Raw genomic sequence first — 25,821 nt, 5'->3', positions numbered from 1 at the left:
CCTGCGACCGTAACAGCCGCGTGGTTCCGGACTGAAGCGCCTAGAACCGCTCGGCTCTTATGTGGGCCTGTCTCAATAAACCTTCCTGTTGTCGATTATTTTGTAAGTTACAGAGGCATCGGCTTTGTCTGAAACATCCTTTATATACAGGGTGGTCCATTGATAGTGACCGGGCCAAATATCTCACGAAATAAGCATCAAACGAAAAAATGCAAAAAACGAAACTCGTCTATCTTGAAGGGGGAAACCAGATGGCGCTATGGTTGGCCCGCTAGATGGCGCTGCCATAGGTCAAATGGATATCAACTGCATTTTTTTAAATAGGAACCCCCATTTTTATTACATATTCATGTAGTACGTAAAGAAATATGAATGTTTTAGTCGGACCACTTTTTTCGCTTTGTGATAGATAGCGCTGTAATAGCCACAAACGTATAAGTACGTGGTATCACGTAACATTCCGCCAGTGCGGACGGTATTTGCTTCGTGATACATTACCCGTGTTCAAATGGACCGTTTACCAATTGCGGAAAAGGTCGATATCATGTTGATGTATGGCTATTGTGATCAAAATACCCAACGGGCGTGTGTTACGTATGCTGCTTGGTATCCTGGACGACATCATCCAAGTGTCCGGACCGTTCGCCGGATAGTTGCGTTATTTAAGGAAACAGGAAGTATTTAGCCACATGTGAAACGTCAACCACGACCTGCAACAAAAAAATGATGATGCCCAAGTAGGTGTTTTAGCTAGTGTCGCGGCTAATCCGCACATCAGTAGCAGACAAACTGCGCGAGAATCGGGAATCTCAAAAACGTCGTTGTTGAGAATGCTACATCAACATCGATTGCTCCCGTACCATATTTATAAGCACCAGTAATTGCATGGCGACGATCTTGAACGTCGCGTACAGTTCTGCCACTGGGCACAAGAGATATTACGGGACGATGACAGATTTTCTACACGCGTTCTATTTAGCGACGAAGCGTCATTCACCAACAGCGGTAATGTAAACCGGCATAATAATCACTATTGGCCAACGGAAAATCCACGATGGCTGCGCAAGTGCAAAATCAGCGACCTTGGCGTGTTAATGTATGGTGCGGCATTATGGGAGGAAGGATAATTGGCCCCTTTTTATCGATGGCAATCTAAATGGTGCAATGTATGCTGATTTCCTACGTAATGTTCTACCGATGTTACTACAAGATGTTTCACTGCATAACAGAATGGCGATGTACTTCTAACATGATGGATGTCCGGCACATAGCTCGCGTGCGGTTGAAGCGGTATTGAATAGCATATTTTATGACAGGTGGATTGGTCGTCGAAACACCATACCATGGCCCGCACATTCACCGGATCTGACGTTCCCGGATTTCTTTCTGTGGGGAAAGGTGAAGGATATTTGCTATCGTGATCCACCGAAAACGCCTGACAACATGCGTCAGCACTATGTCAGTGCATGTGCGAACATTACGGAAGGCAAACTACTCGCTGTTGAGAGGAATGTCGTTACATGTATTGCCAAATGCATTGAGGTTGACGGACATCATTTTGAAAATTTATTGATTAATGTGGTATTTAGAGGTAATCACGCTGTAACAGCATGCATTCTCAGAAATGATAAGTTCACAGAGGTACATGTATCACATTGGAACTTTAATTTAAAAAACCTACCTGTTACCAATTGTTCGTCTAAAATTGTGAGCCATATGTTTGTGACTATTACAGCGCCATCTATCACAAAGCGAAAAAAGTGGTCCAACTAAAACATTCATATTTCTTTGTGTACTACACGAATATGCAATAAAAAGTGGGAGTTCCTATTTTTAAAAAAGCAGTTGATATCCGTTTGACCTATGGCAGCGCCATCTAGCGGGCCAACCATAGCGCCGTTTCCCCCTTCAAGTTAGACAAGTTTCGTTCTTTGTAGTTTTTTCGTTGAAGCTTATTTCGTAAGATATTTGGCCCGGTCACGATCAATGGACCACCCTCTATATATGTGTGTGTATAAGTGCGCGCGCGCGTGTGACCCAACCTATCAGCCGAGCAACGTGGCGTGCGAAATAGGTGAACAATGTAACACTCGGCATAGAACGTAGACCAAGGACGTCGGCCTCTCTAAACTGAGAAGTGCAAGATTTGGCATCTGATAACTGACGTAGACGAATGTGGATGCGTCAAGCTAACAGAAAATTTCAACTAGTTGTGTTTTATTTCCGTTTTGGCCGTTATCGGTTATCCTCCAATCCAGTGACACAATTCTCTTGCACTCAGCTCTGCATATCTAAGTACGACCTGTTTGACAATGACGCTCAGTCGGCCGGAGTGGCGCTACAGTCTGGAACCGCGCAACCGCTACTGTCGCAGGTTCGAATCCTGCCTCGGGCATGGATGTGTGTGATGTCCTTAGGTTAGTTGGGTTTAAGTAGTTCTAAGTTCTACGGGACTGATAACCTCAGACGTTAAGTCCCATAGTGCTCAGAGCCATTTTGAACAATGAGGCACACCGGTCAACAATCGCTTAGTATAAAGCTGTACTCTTGTACTGGCACTCTGCTACGAAAAACTTCTCTTCCGCCTCGCACTAAGAGGACCAAGGTCACAAAAATCGGACAAGTAATTTTTTTGGTGGCAGTAAGCTACAAAATTCTTTCAATCGATTGTGCTGGCGTTCTCCTCAACACTGACAAGCCTCGATCTGCTGCTCGTAGTAGCTGATGATGCTTACGAGATAGCATAAGCATTGTTATCGGTAAACTGAGTCTGCTGTGACACTCAATGAGTTTTCCTTCCTATGCTTCTACATGAACATATTTTTCTTTCAGTGTAATTGGTGCGAGATGCTTCATGTTCCATGTTTGTATCCTTACCGATTTAAGGTAAAGGAGATGGAGAAAAAGATTGTGACTTAGACTTGGACCATGCAGAAACCACACTATCACACAAAAACATACCTAGGTTTGAAACAAAATTTCACCCATCAGAGAAGCGTACATTTCCACGAACGAATGTTAAATCTTTTAAATCGGATTGTTTTGTGTCATTTGCGTCGCTACGTTACAAAGAAGGCAGAGGAAAGAAACTGCTATAGTTGCTCTTATAGATGTATACTGTAGAAAATTTCAGAATACTCGAAAATGTGTCATTGAGAGTGTTTAGCAGTTATTCAGAAACGTGAAAATTGCAAGCCTGTAATGGTCCTAGTCACGCGACATCTGCTGGCCGATCAGAAAAAAACCATTTACTAATAAATGTTACTTGACTCAAGTTTCTAGATTGAATACAATACTCACAGAGAGGTCATGAAACTATCAGCGGAAACCTCATGATACCTCTCGATGACTGGAAGAACGGTGTACACTGGTGTGCAAACTTATGGACGGAAGTAACTTTCCTATGATGATGTGTCACTGCTAAGTAATATAGCGCCATGAAACTTGGACCATACGTAGAAAGAACTACTACAGTACAGGACAGCACAGTACGGTACAGTACACTAGGTACCTGAAACAAATACACGATGAGACAAACAGAAATGGCACTTTCATTCAAAGACAATATTTAGACTAAAGTCGCGGCGATTTATGGTGGTCTCCTGTAGATTACAAAAAAGGCGGGGAATGGTTCTTAGTAGAGTGAGTGATCACCACGAACGTTAATGTATGCTCTGCAACGTGCTCCCATGCTGACCACAACGTTGGTAAGGAGTTGTTGTGGTAGGGCGTTCCATTTCTCTGCCCATAGATAACTACTGGATGGTCGTTGGTGCATATGAACCTGCTGCGGGACGTCTCCCCAACGCATCCGATAGTGTTCGGGGGGATTTAAGCCGGGGGGGGGGGGGGGAGGGGGGGGGGGCAGGGCAGGTCAGCTCCACAACCTGCGCGGTTCGATACGGTCGCGAGCTGTCGTCCATAAAGATGAAGTCCGGCCCTAATGCACCCCTGAGAAGATGCACAAGGGAAAGGGACACAGTGTCACAATATCTTTGACTGGTGAGTGGACTGTGTTCAAATCTTTGCTGGTTATTACGCTCATGCAGCATTATGCCTCCCCACACCATAAGACTGGACCACCGGAACAACCATGTTGAACAATGCTGGACATACCTTCAAGTGGAGAGGGGCGGGAACACGTAATGCGCCCACAGACATTATGGAACGTGATCGTTTTGGTTTCAAGGTGTTCTGGTGTTGGGATTAGAGTTGTAAATTAGTCTAGGCTACCGCAGATTACAATAAGTAGGTGTAGACTACGGTAGTTTTCCTACTAGCCTTGATCAGTTAAGATGGTAACCGCATTACCTGTAAGTTAGGTGTGTTGATTACCTATTGGGCGTTACTTAAATTCCTTCGCTTTGTTTGCATATGCTATCAGTGTCTTACTAGAAACCCCAGGAACCGGAAGCGGTGAACCATCTAGAAAATGTGTGAGGTTGCACTGTATATAGGACCACGTAACCTACGGAACGGTTTTGGTCTACATATACGGGTGTCCAGAATTAGAGCAACACACCGCTATTTCCCCGTCCTGTGCCTAATCCACATTGTAACCATACTAACTGTCAACCAGATGTCCGTACTGTCGTATTCTGCACAGAAGATGGTACTCCGGTTAACGGATAACCATGCCAACGATGACGTCAGGGCATCTATGAAACGAGATAGTGTTTGCCGGGTAGCCCCACATCCACAATCGTGTGTACACAGTCACAGACTGTGCAGTGTGGCATGGAGAAGATGTTTACCAGACCCTCTGCGGTGGAGGGACATAGAAAGAAAGAAAGCAGACAGTCACAAACTGATTTGTCCCGATAGATTAAGGTGAATCGTTCTGTTGTTTCTCGGATGCGGCGACAATTTTTAGAGACCGAAACTGTGTCCTGAAGACTATGACAGGGCCGACCATGTGTGACTTCAGAAGAGAGAAGCGTTATTTGGCTGTAAGGGCACGACAGTACCGTCTTAGTACCGCACGGCAACTGACATGTGAGCTCGCAGTATCCACTGGAATGTTGTATTGAGGCAAACGGTATGCAGAAGGCTTCGGCAGAATGGCCTTTACTGTCGGAGACATGCTGTATGTCTACCTCTGACGCGGCGTCACAGAAGGGACCGTCTAGAGTGGAGTCATCAACATGCCACCTGGGCGGTCAAACAGCAGACCAATGTTGTTTACACAGATGAGTCCCGATTTAGTCTTGAGAGTGATTCTCGATGGATTCAAATCTGGAGGGAACGTGGAGCATGATATCGGGACCAAAACATTGTGGAAAGAGACCGAGATCGAGGAGGATCGCTGATGTTGCTGACAGGAATTATGTTTACCACGCGAACCCCTCTTCATGAAGTTGTACAGGTGAATCGGAAAGGTTTAACTGCAGTCATGTTTCGTGACGATATCTTGAGACCTCATTTGCGGTTGTCGCGAGGTGCTGTGGGCCTAGACTTCGTACTGATAGACGATAAGGCTCGACCTCATAGAGCACAGGTGGATGATGCTTTCTTGGAAACTGATGACATGGAACACATGGCGTGGCCTGCTCGCTCTCCCGATTTGAATCCCGTAGAGCATGTCTGGGATTCACCAGGGAGACGGCTTGCATCATCTCAGCATCCATCAACCACTCTCCAAGACTGCGAGCAGCTCTCAGGAAGAATGGGCGTTACTGCCTCAACATGAGACTGATGACATCGTTCACAGCATACCCCGTCGTTTCAGGCCTGTATTGCTGTCAGCATACTGAGCACATTAACCAGTTGTCGGAATGTGTGTGCAAATCCGTTAAGTTGGAAGAAACGAAGAACATTTTTTCCTACCGTTATGCATGTTGCAGTTGTTTGCGTTCTGTATTCGTTAGATGGTTTCTACTCTACTATCACCTATTTGTACTGTTTTGTGGCAAAACAAACGCAATATTGCAAAATTTCCTTTTGTCGCTTTAATTTTGGACACCAGTGTAGTTATCCTCTTGTCTATTACTTAAAAATAAACAATATTTATAGTAAAATTAAAATTGTCGATCTTTAATCCAAGTTTTCTTCGAAAATCGTTGATTTGTAACGTGAAACAGGGGAATGTGTAGTGAAAATATAAAAAAATACGGATTTATCATTTTCCTCACAAAAAGTAAAATTGCTAAAAAAACGCAAAACAAAAACATGTCAAACACCGATTTACTACGTCGTCGTGCTTATATAAAACATGTTTCTGTTACTCATAAACAACTTTCGCATTTATCATTAACAAAAGAAAACTCTTGCCTTTCATCATGATAAAGAACGTTCTGTTGAGTACAAAATAACAACCATAATTATATAGTTTTTGTTATGTTTGTGCAAGTAAACTATACTTGCACCAAAAGTAATTGCTTTGGTCAAATAGCAAAAAAATGGCTCTGAGCACTATGCGACTTAACTTCTGAGGTCATCAGTCGCCTAGAACTTAGAACTAATTAAACCTAACTAACCTAAGGACATCACACACATCCATGCCCGAGGCAGGATTCGAACCTGCGATCGTAGCGGTCACGCGGTTCCAGACGGAAGCGCCTTTAACCGCACGGCCACACCGGCCGGCCTGGTCAAATAACACCACAGAAGATACACAATCAACTAATTTTTATTACTTAATATATTGAAATTTATATTTTGTAAGATATAACAACGATCCTGAAAGAAGTGGAACCAGCAGCCGTGGAGGAGGACGCCAACGACCGGATGAGATGGACTGCCATCTGCAACAGCTCCCTCCCCTCGTGTAATTGACAGACACTGCGTGTGTGTTTTTTTTTTTTTTTTTTGTTTTTTTGTTTCTGTAATGTATCCCTCTTGCCTTTTAAACCTTTGATTGAATGCCCTGTTTATTTTTTCGTTTCTTCTTTAAGCTGTAATGTACATATGTAACTTTTACTACTGTATAGAGTACTTTTGTAAGTCTTTTTGTCTTTACTTTTCCTTTTGTTCTTCTTGCTGTAGGCCTTAAAGGCCCGATAAGGCAATAAATGATGATGATGATGATGATGATGAAGATATAAAATACACAATCGACTAACACTGAACAATGTGCAGTTCTAATTATGTACAAAACAAACAATTAAACAAAAAAAAAGAGAAGTAGAAGTCGTCGACTCGCAGTTTCTCCCTCACACATTCATTTATGTTTCTTTCCCTACCAACGCTCCAGTACTACAGATAATCCTACCATTTGCTACATCGTTTATGTACTGTACCAAAACTATCGAACCGTACCTTTGGTAGAGTGCACCTCTAGTGGAGAGGGATAATATTGCATAGGTGTACTGACCTCCAAATTTTCGAATGCGGTACACTCACCCGCCAACGCTATTGTAAGGCTGTACCTGTTCCCATGTGCTTTTGTCAAGGGTGCATTCGGCCCTGACTTCACTTTTGTGGACGACAGTGCGTGACTGCATCGAACTGCGCAGTTGGAGGAGCTCTTGGAACGAGAGGATATTCGGCGAGTGGACTGACCCGGTTGTTCCCCCGTCTTAACTCCCAACGAGGAATAAGCCATATTTTCTCAGCGCCACGGCAGCTACTCTGACAACGACATCGCTTCACTCAGTTGGATCCTACCGAATGCGTCGTCTCGCCCTGCTATGCTACCGTAGGACTGACTCAGTTAGCACTGCTCGACTACAGGTCTACTACTACGAGGCAACACTTACTCTGGATATGAAGGGCTTATTTCAATAGTGGTACAAGTCCATTTTTGTTCATATTGAGATACAAAGTCCTAAAGTTAAATGAGCGATGAAAAATCTGCAATTGAGATACCAGAAATATTCAAGCGTATGGCTTCTTGTTAGAGATGAATCTTTCTTTCTGTTTGTTTGGATCATTAATTTCAGAAGCATTATAGGCAGAAAAGTGGAGGTAATGGACTTGCACCACTATTGAAATAAGCCCTTCATATGTGCTCTGTCGTGGCCTATGTTGCGTGGAACACTCTGATCTTGCTCACGTTGTTGTCAAGTCTCACTAATTGAATCTTGTGATTCTTGTTGAACTTCTGAAACTTCAAGGATCAATTCTTTGTATTTTAGTTTCTACTGGACTTCGTCCGCAGCTCGTGGTCGTGCGGTAGCTTTCTCGCTTCCCGCACCCGGGTTCCCGGGTTCGATTCCCGGCGGGGTCAGGGATTTTCTCTGCCTCGTAATGACTGGGTGTTGTGTGATGTCCTTAAGTTAGTTAGGTTTAAGTAGTTCTAAGTTCTAGGGGACTGATGACCATAGATGTTAAGTCCCATAGTACTCAGAGTCATTTGAACCATTTTTTACTGGACTTCAGCGTTTCCCGGATACAAGGATTTACCAATTTAAGTTTTCTAAATACACTGTTCAAAAGTATCCAGACATCCATATATAATGAGGGATTGGCCACCAGATACTACGAGAGGTGGATCCGCCAGTATATAAGAAGGTACAGGGACAGCAACAGCAGAATGTGTCGGTTAGGAGAGCTCATTGACTTCGAACGTGCACTAGTCATTGGATGTCACCTGAATAACAAAACCATCAGCGACATTTCATCGCTTCTAAAGCTGCCGAAGTCGACTGTTGGTAATGTGATTGTAAAATGAAAACGCGAAGGAACAACGACAGTTAAACCAAGACCCGGCAGACCTCACGTTATGACGGACAGGGACAGACGAGAATTGAGAGGGTGGTTGTAAAAAGTCGTACGATATCAGCGGAAGAAATCATTCGTGAATTGTGAAGTGCTACCAGCAGTCCAGCTAGATCAGTCCCTGTGCGTCGGGATTTAATAGGAACGGGGTACAATGGTCGGGCAGCTTCTCAGAAGCCATACATTTCTATATTCAGGGCTAAGTCACGCCACTGGACAGTGGATGACTGGAAACGCGTGGTCTGAAGTGATAAATCATGCAATATCTCGTGTCATTCCGATGAAAGGTTATCGATTTGGCACATGCCTGCAGAACGTAACCTGTCATCGCGTCTATTGCTAATATGAAGTATGGTGGCAGTGGTGTTACTGTATGGTTCTTTCCTTTTCTCGTGGTTAGGGTGTGCTCCTCTTATTGGGATTAAGAAACCGCTAAACGTGGAAGGATATGAACGCATTTTACAGAATTGTGTACTGCGTACAGTAAAGGAACAGTCCGGAGATTGTATTACCATGACAATTCAGCCTGTCATAAAGTGGCATCTTTGAGGCAATGGTTTGCGGACAATAACGTTCATTACAAGGACTGGCCTGCCAAGAGTCCCGACATGAACCCATTGGAACATCTGTGGGAAGAGTTAGATCGTCGACTTCGTTCCAGATGTCATCGTCCAACATCACTACTTTCTTTGGTTTCGCCGTTTGAGGAAGACTGGGCTTCCATTCCTCAACAGACATTCAGACACCTCACCGATAGTGTGTCCAACAGAGCCCAAGTCGTCATAAAGGCGAAGGGTGAAAACACCACATATTAATGTCCACTTATAGGTGTCTGGATATTGTTCATCACGTAGTGTATTTGATGACTATTAAATATTGTGACTGTGAAAGTGTTTATTTATTGGTGTAAGTAATAGCACTATGCTACACAAAGATCAAGCAACGACCCCAGAAAGTGGAGTGATAGGTAAGGTAAATAATTACGACAATCTTAGGCTAGGGTTTACAGTCTGGATCAACATTGCAGTAGTTATTCATTGCTGGGGTCAGCGTTCTTAAGTACCTAGGAATCTCAGAGACAATAACTAATGTGTCTAGGGACAGATCTCGTCCGTCAACAATGAGACGCAAAAAACTGACCTATCTTCCTCAGACTTGGAAGGAATCATGCGTAAATTTTTAGGCGTACGTAAGCCTCAACACATCTTCATCAACGTGACGGAAATAAAATCAAAACACGGCTTCTGCAAAAACAAGCGGACAGCAAAATCTAAAATGGGTGTGAAATATGCGGTATTTTTATTTATGACCCTCACACCAATTTTGTGTGTGAGAAATAGAAATTGCTTTCCTATTCGGGAAATATGTTGAATATTTTACCATATTATATGCAATAAATAGTCCGATTCCGTAAGTAAGTGATCAGTGTAGATGACTGCCAGGAGAAGGACACGAGTCCGATTCCCAGTACTGCTAAGGATTTTTCCTTGGTGGGAGCCTCGTGATGCCAACTGAGGAGCTACTTGATCGAGTAGTAGCGGCTTCACTATCTGGAAAGTCTGCAAAATGGCTGGGACAGCGGTGTGCTCAATACTTTCCTCTCCAAACCGTATCCGCACAACGCCACAAGTCAGAGGATGACATGGCGTCCTGCAGACATCCCTTGAATCTTCAAGGCCTGGAAGGAGCTCGTTGTATAAAATAAAATAACTTCTTTGATTCAGGACGAATTTTTCATTCGACATTCTCGACTACCAAATGGATAATGCCAAAAAATTGCTTAGCCACATCCATCAAGGAGTACTACTCCAGCACGGTTTGCATATCAGCTCCTGTGAAGATTGTAAGGTAGAACAGAGATGCTGGCTGAAATAAGGCCATGCGAGTGAATCGTGAGCCGTGTCTTGGGGGCTCAGCTGGAAAGAACATTTCTCGCAAATGGGACAGTTGTTCAGCGAGGTGCGCGACCCGACGTTGTTCCTGTGTCTCTTAAACATTGTGTACACTATATTCAGCAAACCACCTTGCGACGTGTGGAGGCAACACTATCATGTTCCCCCTTCTCTGTTCCATTTGCGAATGGTTGTGTGAGAAGAACGACTGTCTATAAACGTCAATCTTTCTTTCTTTCTTTGTCTGAGTCTTGTCCCGCAGTTACGCAGGGTCGGCCATAGTTAATCGGATGATGCACGGTAAGTTTAAGGGGTGGCTGGATGCCCTTCCTGCCGCCACCCCATACCCCCCGGGAAGGAATTAGTGTACCCCAGCTGTCTGTGTCTAATGTAGTATGTGTTGCAAATGTCTGCGAGTCGTGTAACTGAGGTGGGCCGTGGGGACCAGCCCGGTATTCACCTAGGGGGATGTGGAAAACCGCCTAAAAACCACATCCAGGCTTGCCAGCACACCGCCCCTTCGTCGTTAATCCGCTAGGCGGATTCGATCCGGGGCCGGCGCGCCTACCCGAGTCCAGAAAGCAGCGTGTTAGCGCTCTCGGCTACCCTGGCAGGTCTATCTATAAATGTCCATATGAGCACTAATTTCTCTGATTTTCTGGTGGTTGTCATTTGGCGAGACTAGTATGAGAGAAAATAATACACTGTCGGCTCTTCGTCGAACATACTCTCACGTAATTTCAACAGTAGGCCTCTCCGTGATAGACAACGTCTCTCATGTAGCAACTGCACTGGAGGTCGTTGAGCATCTCTGCAACGCTCATGTGCCGAATAAACGATTCTGTAACGAAATCTGCCGCTCTTCCTTGGATCTCCTCTATCTCTTCTGCTAGTCCTTCCTGATGAAGTCGTAGACTGATGAACAGTATTCAGGAATCGATCAACAAATGTTCTGTGAGCCACTTCTTGCGTGGATGAGTTAAATTTCCTTAAGATTCTTTCAATGAACCTCTACATGACGTCTGATTTTACTACAATTAACGTTGTATGGTCCTTCTGCTTAAGTTCGCTCCGGAAAGTTACTTTAAGGTTGCTACTGTTTCCAATAAGTTTTCACCAATAGCGTAATTGAACAGTAATGCAGCTCTTCACCTATTTACGCGGAGTATGTTACATTTCTTTAACTTTAGGGTCAATTGCCAGTCCTTGCACCAATCGTCAGTCCTCCGCAGGTCTTTCTGCATTTCGTTATAGTTTTGTAGCGTTATAACCTTTCTGTAGACAAGAGCATCGTCTGCAAAAAGCCTCATGGAAGTTATCCTGTAAATCATTTATACAGAGTTATTCATGAGTACCTCTGGGGTTTCAGAAGACGACTGCCTGAAAAACTATGACACATGCTGAAAAATGATACATACTAGTGGACAGAGTATCTATCCAAATTTCGATTCGTAATACAATCCGTAGTGTAATTGCAGAGCGCGCCGATAGGGGACAGGCGTGTCAGAACATGTAGACAAATCATCCGCCCCCTATAGTAGCATCGACTTAGTTAGCGCCTACAGATAGACAACCCATTGAACAGTTGGACAAAGCGGCCTACGTTGCACCTTTCCAAAGCAGCGTGTATTGACGTTTGCTGAGTCACAAAAAATACCCATAATAAGAACCTGTAACGTGGGTTAAAAACATGGAGACATTCTCTACCCACTGATATGTGTCTATCTTCTGTACGTCTTTTAGTTTTCACACAGTGGTCTTCTGAAGTCCTGGAGGTGCTTATGAATAACACTATATATAGTGTAAACAGTTATGGCCCTACAACATTCCCAGAGACCTGAAAGGTGGAAGCAATGTATAAAGGGTCTATATAAGGGTAACAAACTTGAGGAATAGATTACAGAAAGAGAAGAAGAGGTATGTGAAGGTCAGATGGGAGATATAACACTGTGAGAGACATCTGAGAGAGTACTGACAGTCGAAACAAGGCCAGTGGAGTAGATCGCATGCCCTCGGAATTGTTCATATCCTTGACAAAGCCAGCCACAAAAAAATTAGTTCACATGGAGTGCAAGAGCTGTGAAATACCTTCATACTTCAGGAATAATGTAATATTTCCGGTTCCAAAGAATGCAGGCGCTGGCAGATGTGCATACTACCGAATCATCAGTTTAATACATTATGGATACAAAATATTGACACGAATTGTTTACAGGAGAATGGAAAAACTGGTAGATGCCAATCTCAGGGAAGACCAGTTTGTGTTCCGGAGAAACGTAGGAACACGCGGGACAGTACTCACCCAGCGACTTACCCGAAAAATTATGTTGTAGAAAACTTTTGAAGGTATTAAGGTTAGAATACGCGAAACGAAAGTTCATATACAATTTGTACAGAAACGAGGCTGCAGTTACAAGAGTCGAAGACACGAAAATAAGAAGAAAGGGAGATTGGGTTTCACGTCCCGTCAATATCGAGGTCATTAGAGACGGAGCACAAGCTCGGATTGTCCCAAGAATAGGGAAGAAAATCGGCCGTGCCCTATCAAAGGAATCATACCGGCAATTGCCTAGAGGGATCAAGGGAAATCACGGGAAACTTAAATCTGGAGAGCTGGACGCGGGTTTGAAATGTCGTCCTCCCTAATGCGAGTTCAGTGTGCTAACCACTGCGCCACCTCGGTCGGTGACACGAAAGGAAAGCCATAGTTGAGAATGGAGTGGGACAGGGTTGTGGTCTTTCTCCGGTTCAATCTGCACATTGAGAAAGACATGAAAGAAACCAAGAAGAAAATTGAAGAGAGAACTGAAGGTCAGAACTTTGAGGTTTGCTGACGACATTGGAATTCTGTCAGAGAGAGCAGAAGAGCAGTTGAACGGAATAGATGGTGTCTTGAAAAGAAGTTATGAAGTGAACATCACCAATAATAAAATAAAGATAATGGAATGTAGCCGAACTAAATCAGGTAATGCTGAGGGTGATTAGATTAGGAAATGAGACACTAAAAGTAGTATATGAATTTTGTTATTTGACAGCAAAATTACTGATGATAGCCGAAGTATGGAAGATGCATACTAACAGCAGCAAATAAAGCATTTCTTAAAAAGAGCAGTTCTTTAACATGTAATATAAATTTAAGTATTAGGAAGTATTATCCGATGGCATTTGTCTTGAATGTAGCCTTGTAAAGAAGTGAAACGTGGACCACAGACAGTTCATAAATGATGAAGATAGAAGCTTTTGAAACGTAGTGCTCTAGGAGAATGGATAGAGGGGTCGATCGAATAACATACGAAGAGGCTCTGAATCGAACTGGGGAAAAATAATTTAATAGTTCTAATTGACTAAAAGAAGGGATCGTTAGGTAGGACACATCCAGGGGCAGCAATAAAATGTGAATATGGTAATGGAAGGGAGTGAGGGTGTGTAAAAACTGTACAGGAAGACAAATGTTTGAATACGGTACGCAGATTCAGATGGATGTAGGTTGCAGTAGTTATGCAGAAATGAAGAGGTTTGTGCAGGACAGACTGGTATGGAGACCTGCATGAAACCAGTCTTCGGACTGGAGTCAACAACAACACTCTATTTTGTAAAATGCAGAAACCGCACAACAGTTGCTTAATCCACAATATTTTATTGTGTACAAGACCGGTTTCGGAACGCTTAAAGTTCCATCATCTGATGTAAAAAAGAAAATCACTCAACCATCTGGCGTCATCCTCACCCAATGTTTACCAAGCGAGGTGGCGCAGTGGTTAGCGCACTGGACTCGCATTCGAGAAGACGACGGTTCAAACCAGCGACCGGTCATCCAGATTTAGATTTTCCGTGATTTCCCTAAATCGCTCAAGGCAGATGCCGGGATGGTTCCTTTGAAATGGCAGGCCGATTTCCTTCCACATTCTTGACACAATCTGAGCCTGTGCTTCCTCTCTAGTGTCCTGTACGTCGACGGGACGTTAACCCAATCTTCCTTCCTGTCTCCTCCTTCGTCTCAATGTAGTCATGCAACCAAAGGTTATATGTCAAAATGGTAAAAGTGACACATATTCCATAAAAACTGCTACCCCGTGCTGCGCGGCCGGGAACACAAACAGTAAAACTACACTGAACAGTCAAACAAAGTGGTATACCTGCCTAATAGCGTATAGGGGCCTCGCAAGCACGCGGAAGTGCCGCAGCACGACGTGGCATGGACTCGACTAATGTCTGAAGTAGTGCTGAAGAGAATTGATACTATGTATCTTGCAGGCCTGTCCATAAATCCGTAAGAGTACTAGGGGGTGGAGAGCTCTTCTGAAAAGCTCGTTGCAAGACATGTCTGGGACGTTTGGTGGCCAGCGAAAGTGTTTAAACACAGAACAGTGTTCCTGGAGCACCTCTTTATCAATTCTGGACGTGTGGGGTGTCACAGTGTCCTGCTGGCATTGCCAAAGTCCGTCGGAAAGCACAATGGACATGAACGGATACTTGTCAGAGTCGTATGTAGACGTATCAGGGTTCCCATACCACGCCAACTGCGCACGCCCCACACCATTACAGAGCCTCCACCAGCTTAAACTGTCCCCTGCTGACATGCAGTGTCCATGGATTCATGAGGTTGTCTCCATACCTGTACACGTCCATCCGCTCGATGCAATTTGAAACGAGACTCGTCCGACCAGGCAACATGTTTCCAGTCATCAACAGACCAATGTCGGTGTTAACAGGCCCAGGCGAGGCGTAAAGCTTTGTGTCGTGCAGTCATCAAGGGTACACGAGTGGGCCTTAGGCTCCGAACGGCCGTATCGATAATGTTTCGTTGAATGATTCGTTTGCTGACAATTGTTGATGGCCCAGAGTTGATATCTGTAGCAATTTACGGAAGAGTTGCCCTTCTGTCCAGTTGAAGGATTCTCTTCAGTCGTAGTTGGTCCCGCTCTTGCAGGCTGTTTCCGGCCGCAGCGGTGTCAGAGATGTGACGTTTTACCGGATCCCTGATATTCACGATAAACTCGTGAAATGGTCGTACGGAAAAGTTCTCACTTCATCGCTACCTCGGAGATGCTGGGTGCCATCACTCGTGCGCCGACTATAACACCACGCTAAAACTCACCTAAATCTTGGTAACTTGCCATTGTAGCAGCAGTAACCGATTTGACAACTGCGCCAGACGCTTCTTGTCTGCAGGGTGGTCCATTGATAGTGACCGGGACAAATATCTCACGAAATAAGCATCAAACGAAAAAACTAAAAAGAACGAAACTCCTCTAGCTTGAAGGAGGAAACCAGATGGCGCTATGGTTGGCCCGCTAGATGGCGCTGCCATAGGTCAAATGGATATCAACTGCATTTTTTAAAATATGAACCTTCATTTTTATTACATATTCGTGTAGTACGTAAATAAATATGAATGTTTTACTTGGACCGCTGTTTTCGCTTTGTGATAGATGGCGCTGTAATAGTCACAAACGTATAAGTACGTGGTATCACGTAACATTCCTCCAGTGCGGACGGTATTTGCTTCGTGATACATTACCTGTGTTAAAATGGACCGTTTACCAATTCCGGAAAAGGTCGATATCATGTTGATGTATGCCTATTGTGATCAAAATGCCCAACGCGCGTGTGCTATTTATGCTACTCGGCATCCTTGACGACATCATCCAAGTGTCTGGACCGTTCGCCGGATAGTTACGTTCTTTAAGAAAACGAGAAGTGTTCAGCCAAATGTGAAACGTCAACCACGACCTCCAACAAATGATGATGCCCAAGTAGGTGTTTTAGCTGTTGTCGCGGTTAATCCGCACATCAGTAGCAGACAAATTGCGCGAGAATCGGGGATCTCAAAAACGTCGGTGTTGAGAATGTTACATCAACATCGACTGCACCCGTACCATATTTCTACGCTCCAGGAATTGCATGGCGACGACTTTGAACGTCGTGTACAGTTCTGCCACTGGGCACAATAGAAATTAAGGGACGATGACAGATTTTCTGCACGCGTTCTATTTAGCGACGAAGCGTCATTCACCAACAGCGGTAACGTAAACCGGCATAATATGCACTATTGGGCAACGGAAAATCCACGATGGCTGCGACAAGTGGAACATCACCGACCTTTGCGGATTAATGTATGGTGAGGCATTATGGAAGGAAGGATAATTGGCCCCCATTTTATCGATGGCAATTTAAATGGTGCAATGTATGCTGATTTCCTACGTAATGTTCTACCGATGTTACTACAAGATGTTTCACTGCATGACAGAATGGCGATGTACTTCCAACATGATGGATATCCGGCACATAGCTCGCGTTCTCGGAAATGATAAGTTCACAAATGTGCATGTACTACAGTGGAACCACCGAAATAAAATGTTCAAACGTACCTATGTTCTGTATTTTAATTTAAAGAACATACCTGTTACCAACTGTTCGTCTAAAATTGTGAGCCATATGTTTGTGACTGTTACAGCGCCATCTGTCACAAAGCGAAAAAAGTGATCCAACTAAAACATTCATATTTCTTTACGTACTACACGAATATGTAATAAAAAATGGGGGTTCCTATTTAAAAAAAACGCAGTTGATATCGGTTTGACGTATGGCAGCGCCATCTAGCGGGCCAACCATAGCGCCATCTGGTTTCCCCCTTCAAGCTAGACGAATTTCGTACTTTGTAGTTTTTCCGTTTGACGCTTATTTCGTGAGATATTTAGCCCAGTCACGATCAATGGATAACCCTGTATATATAGGCGTTGCCGACCGCAGCGCTGTATTCTACCTGTTTACATATGTCTGTATTTGAATACGCATTCCTATACCAATTTCTTTGGCACTTCAGTGTATGTACTAATAAATACTTGCTATGAGTTTAAGAAGAATCCCCCCCCCCTCCCTCCTGAGACCCTACACCTCATCCTTGCCTCTTTCATTCCCACATCCCTCTCTACCTGGCCCTCTTCGGCGCGCCCCCCGCCCTTCTGCCCCCTTTCCACCCCTTTCCTCCCTTCTCCCTCATCTCCTTGCGCCTGGCAGATCCTCCGTTTTGATCATCGTCAGTGTGCCACGTCAGTGTTGTGTTTAGTGCTGTTACTCCTGTGCGTCAAGAGGTGTGATTTTAATTGTGTACTGGCCTAGTACTTAGTGTTACTGTGTGTGTTTGTTATGTGCTGCGCCATCTGTCGATACTTTTACGCTCCAGTCATACTGCGCCTTGTGTTCTTCTAATTGTCCAGTGTGTGGTTTTTTGTGTGCGCTACTTTTTTACCGTTTTTATCTCCATTTTACAGTCGCCCCATTTTGTCTATTGTCTTCCATGACGTTCCCCCTTTTTTATATCTATGTTCACTATGTTGTCTCTTTTGTTATTTTTAAATGTCTTCTATTGTTTGTTCTATATCTTTCGGCTGAAGAGCAGCGCATATGCTGCTGCCAGCCCGCCCCGATGGGGAATTGAAATACAATAAAGGAAAAAAAGGAAGAACACTACTCGGTTGAGGTACTCCATAAATTATCTGTACCTCTAAATACAAACGTAGTCTTCCGCGGCCATTTTCGCAGTCTATAAACTTTTTCTTGGTTTGTGATATTGTCAATATGTAAAACTACGGACGTTTCAGTCGCTGTTGCAAGTGACCTTCATCAGGGTGTTTTATTGACTATCTGTACCTCTGTCTGTTTGGCCACGTGAAGAATAATACGAGGGTTGTTTTTTAAGTAAGGGCCGTTCGCGGGTATAGTACCGTAGTTCGCGCGGACGCCGCAACAAGCCACCGCGCCACTTGCCGGCATCCTTCCCGTTCACACTGATGCAAGTTGCAGCTCTGTAGCTGACGTGTACGCATCGCTGTGCTACTTTATAATGTTTACGATTATTGAATCGCCCGCCGCGTGTGAGATACGGTCAGTTATACATTTTTTGACCGCGATAAGCCTATCAGCTGCAGAAATTCATCGTCAGTTAACAGAAGTTTATGGCTTGAATGCCATGAGTGAAGTAATGTGCGTCAATGGGTTAGAGAGTTTAAAAATGGCCGTCAAAACGTCCATGACGAAGAACGCTCAGGCCGGCCCTCTGTGATCACTGATGATTTGGTGGCTGCAGTCGAAACAAAGATTCACAATTTCCACTCTTTCTTTGGATTTTCCACAAGTTTCAAGATCGGTTTTGTACAAAATTGTGTCTGAAAACCTAAACTTTAAGAAACTGTGTTCTCGGTGGGTACACAGACTCCTCACAGAGGACCACTAAGGGAAGAGATTTGCCACTTCATAGGACTTTTTGATTCGTTACGAGGAAGAAGGGGATGACATGTTGAGTCAAATTGTCGCTGGAGATGAAACATGGTTATCCCATATCACTCCCGAAAGCAAGCGACAATCGATGGAATGGCGACACACAACCTCACCAGTCAAGGTCAAAGCCAAACAGACACTGTCAAAGCGCAAGATTATGACAACTGTGTTCTGGGACCGGCGCGGTGTTTCGCTAGTGGACTTTATGCCACGAGGAACGACAATCAACTCAGATGCCTACTGTGCAACTCTAAAGAAGCTCCGCAGAGCAATTCAAAACAAAAGGCGCGGCATGCTGACAAAAGGAGTTCTGCTCCTGCACGATAACGCTAGGCCTCACACCTCTCAAAAGACTCGGGATTTGATTGATTCTTTTGGCTGGGAAGTTTTGGACCATGCACCATACAGTCCCGACCTTGCTCCTAGCGATTTTCACCTTTTCCGGTACCTGAAACACCATCTTGGCGGGCAGCGCTTCAATGATGACGATGAAGTGAAAGCGGCCGTGAACTCTTGGCTGTCGGAGCAGGCGGCCAAATTCTTTGTAGAGGGAATTAAAAACTTTGTTGTACGGTATGACAAGTGCTTAAATAAACAAGGCAACTATGTAGAAAAATAGGTAAAAGTGTGTAGAATCAGAAAATAAAAGTTTTTTTACAAAAATATTTGTATCTTTTTTTAAAAATAAAAACGGCCCTTACTTACAGAACAATCCTCGTATATTTAATTCTGTCTTGTAGAAAGTCCTGATGCAACTACAAATCGTATGCAATACTAGGTGAGCTCGTGTTTTGCTCATAAAACGATAGTGCGGAACTGTATTAAATGTTTGCCCGAAGTCAAGGGGCACGGCATCATCTGAGACACTTTAACCTACTCTTATGTCTACCCATATAAAAGAAATATGTAAACATTTTCTAATTTAAAAACTATTTTCAAATTTGGCTGGAGAGTGGTAATTACACCTCTTGCAGCTCACTCTCGCCCTTTAGTGGGATGGGATGAAAATTCAGTAAAGTAAAAGTAGAGATGTGCTTAACTGAACGGTTTACTTAGAAGTGTGCTCGAACGTGTCGTGTGGTGGTGCCGGCAGCGTGAGCAGTGCGGGCAACGGCAGCTGCGAGCTGTCGGAGAGTGTGCCGTCGCGCGGCGCGCTGGAGGAGCACCCCGACTACGACGTGTACGTCCGCAAGGAGGAGTGCCGCGTGCTGCCCCGGCCACCGTCGCCGCCGCCTCCGCCCGCCTACCCCGACTACGACCACGACCACGGCCTCGACGACCGTTTCGACAACGGTGAGCCACACATGCTTAATTAGCACTTTGTACTGCTGTTTTTGGATAACAGAACCTGTAACACTATGGAAGAACTAACACAAATTTTATCAGATAATTAGATATTTTGTCACACGTTCCATAAATCAATTTAACGTTTCCTTATCCAAATGGTATCGAACGAGTCAGTTTACAGAATGTGTATACATGATCAACATTAATGAACACGAAATATATAATCACTTACGGCTCCCAAATTTTCCGGGAAGAAATCAAGGTGAGACTGTAAAAATTGAATTTTAAGCAACATTCTACACCCCATGTTCTTATAGTTGTCTAACAGATCATTCACAATGGTAACATAGTTTTTGTCTTTTCTGTTACCCAAAAAGCCCTTCACAATTGATTTAAAATAAGAACAAGGATCTAATTAAATATCTGTGAGTTTGGTATCAAAGACTGGATCTTTCAGCAATTTTCTTATTTGTGGTTCAACAAATATATCCTCTTTCAGCTTTGCCTCACTTACTCTGGGAAACTTTATGTAATCTTCTTACCATAAAAGTTTTATCCAACCTTTGATACCAAACTCACAGATATTTAATTAGATGCTTGGTCTTATTTTAAAGCCGGCCATTGTGGCCGAGTGGTTCTAGGCGCTTCAGTTGGAACCGCGTGACCGCTACGGTCGCAGGTTCGAATCCTGCCTCGGGCATGGATGTTCAAAATGGTTCAAATGGCTCTGAGCACTGTGGGACTTAACTTCTGAGGTCATCAGTCCCCTAGAACTTAGAACTAGTTAAACCTAACTAACCTAAGGACATCACACACATCCATGCCCGAGGCAGGATTCGAACCTGCGACCGTAGCGGTCGCGCGGTTCCAGACTGTAGCGCCTAGAACCGCTCGGCCACTCCGGCCGGCGGCATGGATGTGTGTGATGTCCTTAGGTTAGTTAGGTTTAAGTAGGTCTAAGTTCTAGGGGACTGATGACCTCAGATGTTACGTCTCATAGTGCTCAGAGCCATTTTTTTCTTATTTTAAAGCAACTGTGAAGGGCTTTTTGGGTAACAGAAAAGACAAAACTATGTTACCATTGTGAATGATCTGTTAGACAACTATAAGAACATGGGGTGTAGGACGTTGCTTAAAATTCACTTTTTACAGTCTCACCTTGATTTCCTCCCGGCAAATTTGGGAGGCTAAGCGGTGAGCATGGTGAACGCTTTCACCAAGACATTCTTACCATGTAACACCGTTACCAAGGCCATTGGAGCCCTTCGATGATGGGTGACTACTGCTGGGGTTTTGTTGGGGAGAATGATGAAACGGCAAACAAAAGAAGAGATCCGTCGTCGCATTTTTCAAAAACCGAAGACGATTAAACGTGAAAATATCTTCTGAACTAATTTGGACCTTTTATTGGAATCATGCCCATATATACCACAAAATAGTATTGATTCCAAACGTTTTAAATGTGTATTTTGTTTGACTTAATTGTGTCAATTTGCGCTATTATCAATTATTTATTCTGCTGTGTATCTAGGAAATGTGACGTCATAGAGAAAAACTGATTATACCAGTGTATTCAGCACCCAAAAATTAGGTAAATCCACCCATTTACAAACCAGATGCAGAAAAAAAGTTTAAATTTGTTTGCTAGTGTAATCGAGCAGGGCAAGGGAACATGTTGGCACCCTGTATAGCATATTTTGTTATAACAGCACTATGCGGGCGAGCGTTGTCCTGTTGGAAAGGACCCCTGGTATGCTGCCCGTGAATGACAGCACAGCAGGTCGTATCACCCGACTGACGTACAAATATGTAGTCATGGTGCGATGGGTAACCATGAGAGTGCTCCCGCTGTCATATGAAATCGCATCCCAGCGCATAACTCAAGGTGTAGGTCCAGTGTGTCTAGCCCGCAGACAGGTTGGTTGCAAGCCCTCAACTGGCTTCTTTCTACCTAATACACGCCCGTCACTGGCAACGAGGGAGAACCATCTTTCATCAGAAAACACAACAGACCTCCACTTTGCCATCCAATGAACTCTCGCTTGACACCTTTGAAGTCGCAAATGGCGTTGGATTGAGGTGTGAGGAATGCACGCTAAAGGGCGTCTGGCTCCCAAATTTCCTTAAAATAATCAGTTTTTAATAGTTCGTTTCGTCACTGTGGTGCCAACTGCCGCTCAAATTGCTGCTGCAGATGCACATACGGTGAGCCAGAGCCATACGCGGAACACGATGGTCTTCCTTCTCGGTAGTGCCACGCGACCGTACATTCTCCTGACCATCGTTACCAGCAGTCATGCAGGGGAAGGGTGGGCAAAGTGGTCATACAAAGGAATATTTTTTTTTTATCTTGAAGAAAATAAGTAAGAAATAAACTACATATTAACATACGATATCCTACATATTTATATATATATTAGGGAAACACATCACGCGTATGAGGAAAGATCTGCGATGAAATGCCGACAGTGTGCTCAGAATGTTGGGAGAGATTTTATTCTCAATTTAATCGAGTCTGAATTTGGTGGGGAGAATTTCGCTTACCCAGAATTGGAATCCCATGAAGTTTTAAGCTATTGCTCTACCTTCAGTTTATCTGTTTCAGTGTTCAAGAGGAAGTTAATAGCGAATGGGGAGACAGCGAAGATGGAGTATTATGAAACTTCCTGGCAGATTAAAACTGTGTGCCCGACCGAGACTCGAACTCGGGACCTTTGCCTTTCGCGGGCAAGTGCTCTACCAACTGAGCTACCGAAGCACGACTCACGCCCGGTACTCACAGCTTTACTTCTGCCAGTACCTCGTCTCCTACCTTCCAAACTTTACAGAAGCTCTCCTGCGAAGGAGAGCTTCTGTAAAGTTTGGAAGGTAGGAGACGAGGTACTGGCAGAAGTAAAGCTGTGAGTACCGGGCGTGAGTCGTGCTTCGGTAGCTCAGTTGGTAGAGCACTTGCCCGCGAAAGGCAAAGGTCCCGAGTTCGAGTCTCGGTCGGGCACACAGTTTTAATCTGCCAGGAAGTTTCATATCAGCGCACACTCCGCTGCAGAGTGAAAATCTCATTCTGGAAACATCCCCCAGGCTGTGGCTAAGCCATGTCTCCGCAATATCCTTTCTTTCAGGAGTGCTAGTTCTGCAAGGTTCGCAGGAGAGCTTCTGTAAAGTTTGGAAGGTAGGAGACGAGGTACTGGCAGAAGTAAAGCTGTGAGTACCGGGCGTGAGTCGTGCTTCGGTAGCACAGTTGGTAGAGCACTTGCCCGCGAAAGGCAAAGGTCCCGAGTTCGAGTCTCGGTCGGGCACACAGTTTTAATCTGCCAGGAAGTTTCATATCAGCGCACATTCCGCTGCAGAGTGAAAATCTCATTATGGAGTATTATGGTTTCTGATTGAACGGTTCCGCCGTCTGAGGCTCAGTCTTGCTGTCATACTGAGGAGCAAACCTCCAGTCATTCATAATTTCGTCTTTTTTTTTTTGTGGAATGGAAGATCTAAATCGCAGTTCACTCATACTCGTGAGACCACTTGAGGAACTACCTGGGTAAATAAGCAGCGAAACTGAAACGCCTGTCTTCAGAGTAGAGTTCAATAGAGCGGCTTTCGCTAGTTTCATAATGATTGTTAGTGTAGGGACTACAAGACACAGAACCAAAATGTTCAAATGCATATGAATTCCTATGGGATCAAACTGCTGATATATATATATATATAAGGCAATTCTTATTTTGACTTTGTCTCACAAAATTTTTTTTTTATATATATATATATATATATATATATATATATATATATATATATATATAGCCCTACCAAATGGCCACTTTGCCCTTCAGGGTGTGGCAAAGTGGCCATGAGGTGGCCACTTTGCCCAATATAAAATACAAAATTTAAACTGAATTTGTGTAGTAACTGAAAGTGTATTTTCAAAATAAAAACAGTATTACCATCGTAGAAAAATAAAGTTTCCCCCTGAGTTTATTTACAAAGGTCACAAATAAAGTCATTGTCTTCTTCTTTACACCCAGCACAAACCTCGTGTGCCCATCGTAAACAGCCAGAACACCTTATCCATCCTTCATTTTCCCTTGACTTGGAATGTAGGTCCCTGTAGAAAAAGCAATCAGTATCACTCAAGTCACTGTCTGAGTCATTAAACAAAGCACGCTTCGCTGATTTTGATTTCGTTTTCTGCTTACCTTTAACTTTTTCTTTGTTTCCTTCATTCCTCTTCTTACTCTGTTTTTCTTTTTTCAGTTCCAGCTTTACTTTCTTAAGTCTTTCCTTTTCTTCTTTTTGTGCTTTTGCGGCTACTAGTTCCATCTTGAAATGGCTTGAGGTCAAAACTGCAGCTGTTCCTTTCTTTCGCCTATTTTCTCGTTTGAAAATATTTGCTTTAGGGATTGGAACAATATCCTGTGGGCTTACAGCAAAAGTATAGGGCCTGTTTGTTTTGGGGATGCTGATTAAATCACATGAAGTGCTGCAATGAGGCAGTGGGCTGGGTTGGCTGTTTGAAACCCTCAATAGTTTTGTAAACAACATACAATACTATTATTTTTCAATGAAAATATATTTTAATTTATGTCAGGCAAAGTGGCCCCGGTCGGGCATAGTGGCCACAGACGTGGCTACTTTGCCCTATTCACCGGCATTACATAAATGCCACACTACCGGCTAAACGAATCGAGCAACGCGTTACACAGACACATCATTTTGTAGCCTAAATACACCAGATGTTACTATCAGTTGCCTACATTATGAATGAAAGTTTGGTTATAATAGTTAGTTAAATACACTTACTTTGCACGAAAATATTCAATAACTTTTAAACAAGTGATAATAACAGTTTCCACCTTCAACACATCTGAGATGGCGTACCAGTGGAATAGTTGACGCGTCCGCCGCAGTGTAGCAGCACCGTACAGTGCAGTAACAGCCAGTGGCCACTATTCCCGCAGTGGCCAATATGCCCACCCTTCCCCTACAGCGGTTAAATTTGTGCCAAGTCTTTCTGCAGTATCACAGAAGGAACACCAGCTTCTCGTAGCCCTATAACACGACCTCGTTCAAAGTCAGTGAGGTGTTGACAATGGCGTCTTTGTCGCCTTAAACGCATTCTTTACTAACATCAACTCAATACATCCTATCTGAAAGGGAACTAACGGTTACGACCGTCACAGTGTGTATTTGAAGGAAACCTGATTTGCATCCTCATAGCGGCGCTACTAGCGCGAAAATTGAACAGACATCATCTTTTAAATGGAGAAACACGCCTACAAACTTTCATTTATGTCGCACAGCTCCTTAGTGTTGCAATTTTTTTTTCTGTCAGTGTATTTCAATACAATCTTCTCTTGGAATTTTCAGTGCGCCAGCAGTATTTCAGTGCTACCTGTAACGACTTACGTAGGAGGTCCTTGAAACTACAAACTATCTGGGTGACATAGTCGCACGCAAAAATTCCATAGAACCAAGCTCTCCATAGTAAAATCACTGGTCGCAATCAAACTCTATCGGGGTCACATTCACATCTTTAGTGGCTTTATGACGATGTGTTGGAAACTGTTTTTAAACAGGGTAAGCATTGGAGGGTTCTGGTATGAACCATACTTCTCCTGGGCAGGACCATGGTAGAAGTCTCCCTACAAGATCAGTCGCAGACCTGCAAGTACAGTAATTAACTTTGCCCTTGCAGGGACACGGGTGCCTC

The 25,821-nt window shown here is 43.9% G+C and overlaps 1 protein-coding gene across 1 annotated transcript in view; it reads left to right on the top strand.

Annotated features, from left to right (window-relative positions):
• The window catches only part of LOC126184867 (uncharacterized), a 516,759-nt gene that overhangs the window by 103,577 nt on the left and 387,361 nt on the right, over positions 1 to 25,821 (top strand). The window contains exon 3 of the mRNA XM_049927486.1: positions 19,924 to 20,123. Coding sequence (XP_049783443.1) covers positions 19,924 to 20,123 — 200 coding nt within the window. The remainder of the gene's footprint in view (positions 1 to 19,923; positions 20,124 to 25,821) is intronic.

This window comes from Schistocerca cancellata, chromosome 4, assembly GCF_023864275.1.
Source record: "Schistocerca cancellata isolate TAMUIC-IGC-003103 chromosome 4, iqSchCanc2.1, whole genome shotgun sequence".
NCBI lineage: Eukaryota > Metazoa > Arthropoda > Insecta > Orthoptera > Acrididae > Schistocerca > Schistocerca cancellata.
Note: the sequence above shows the minus strand (reverse complement) of the source record. Positions and strands in the feature narration are given on the sequence as shown.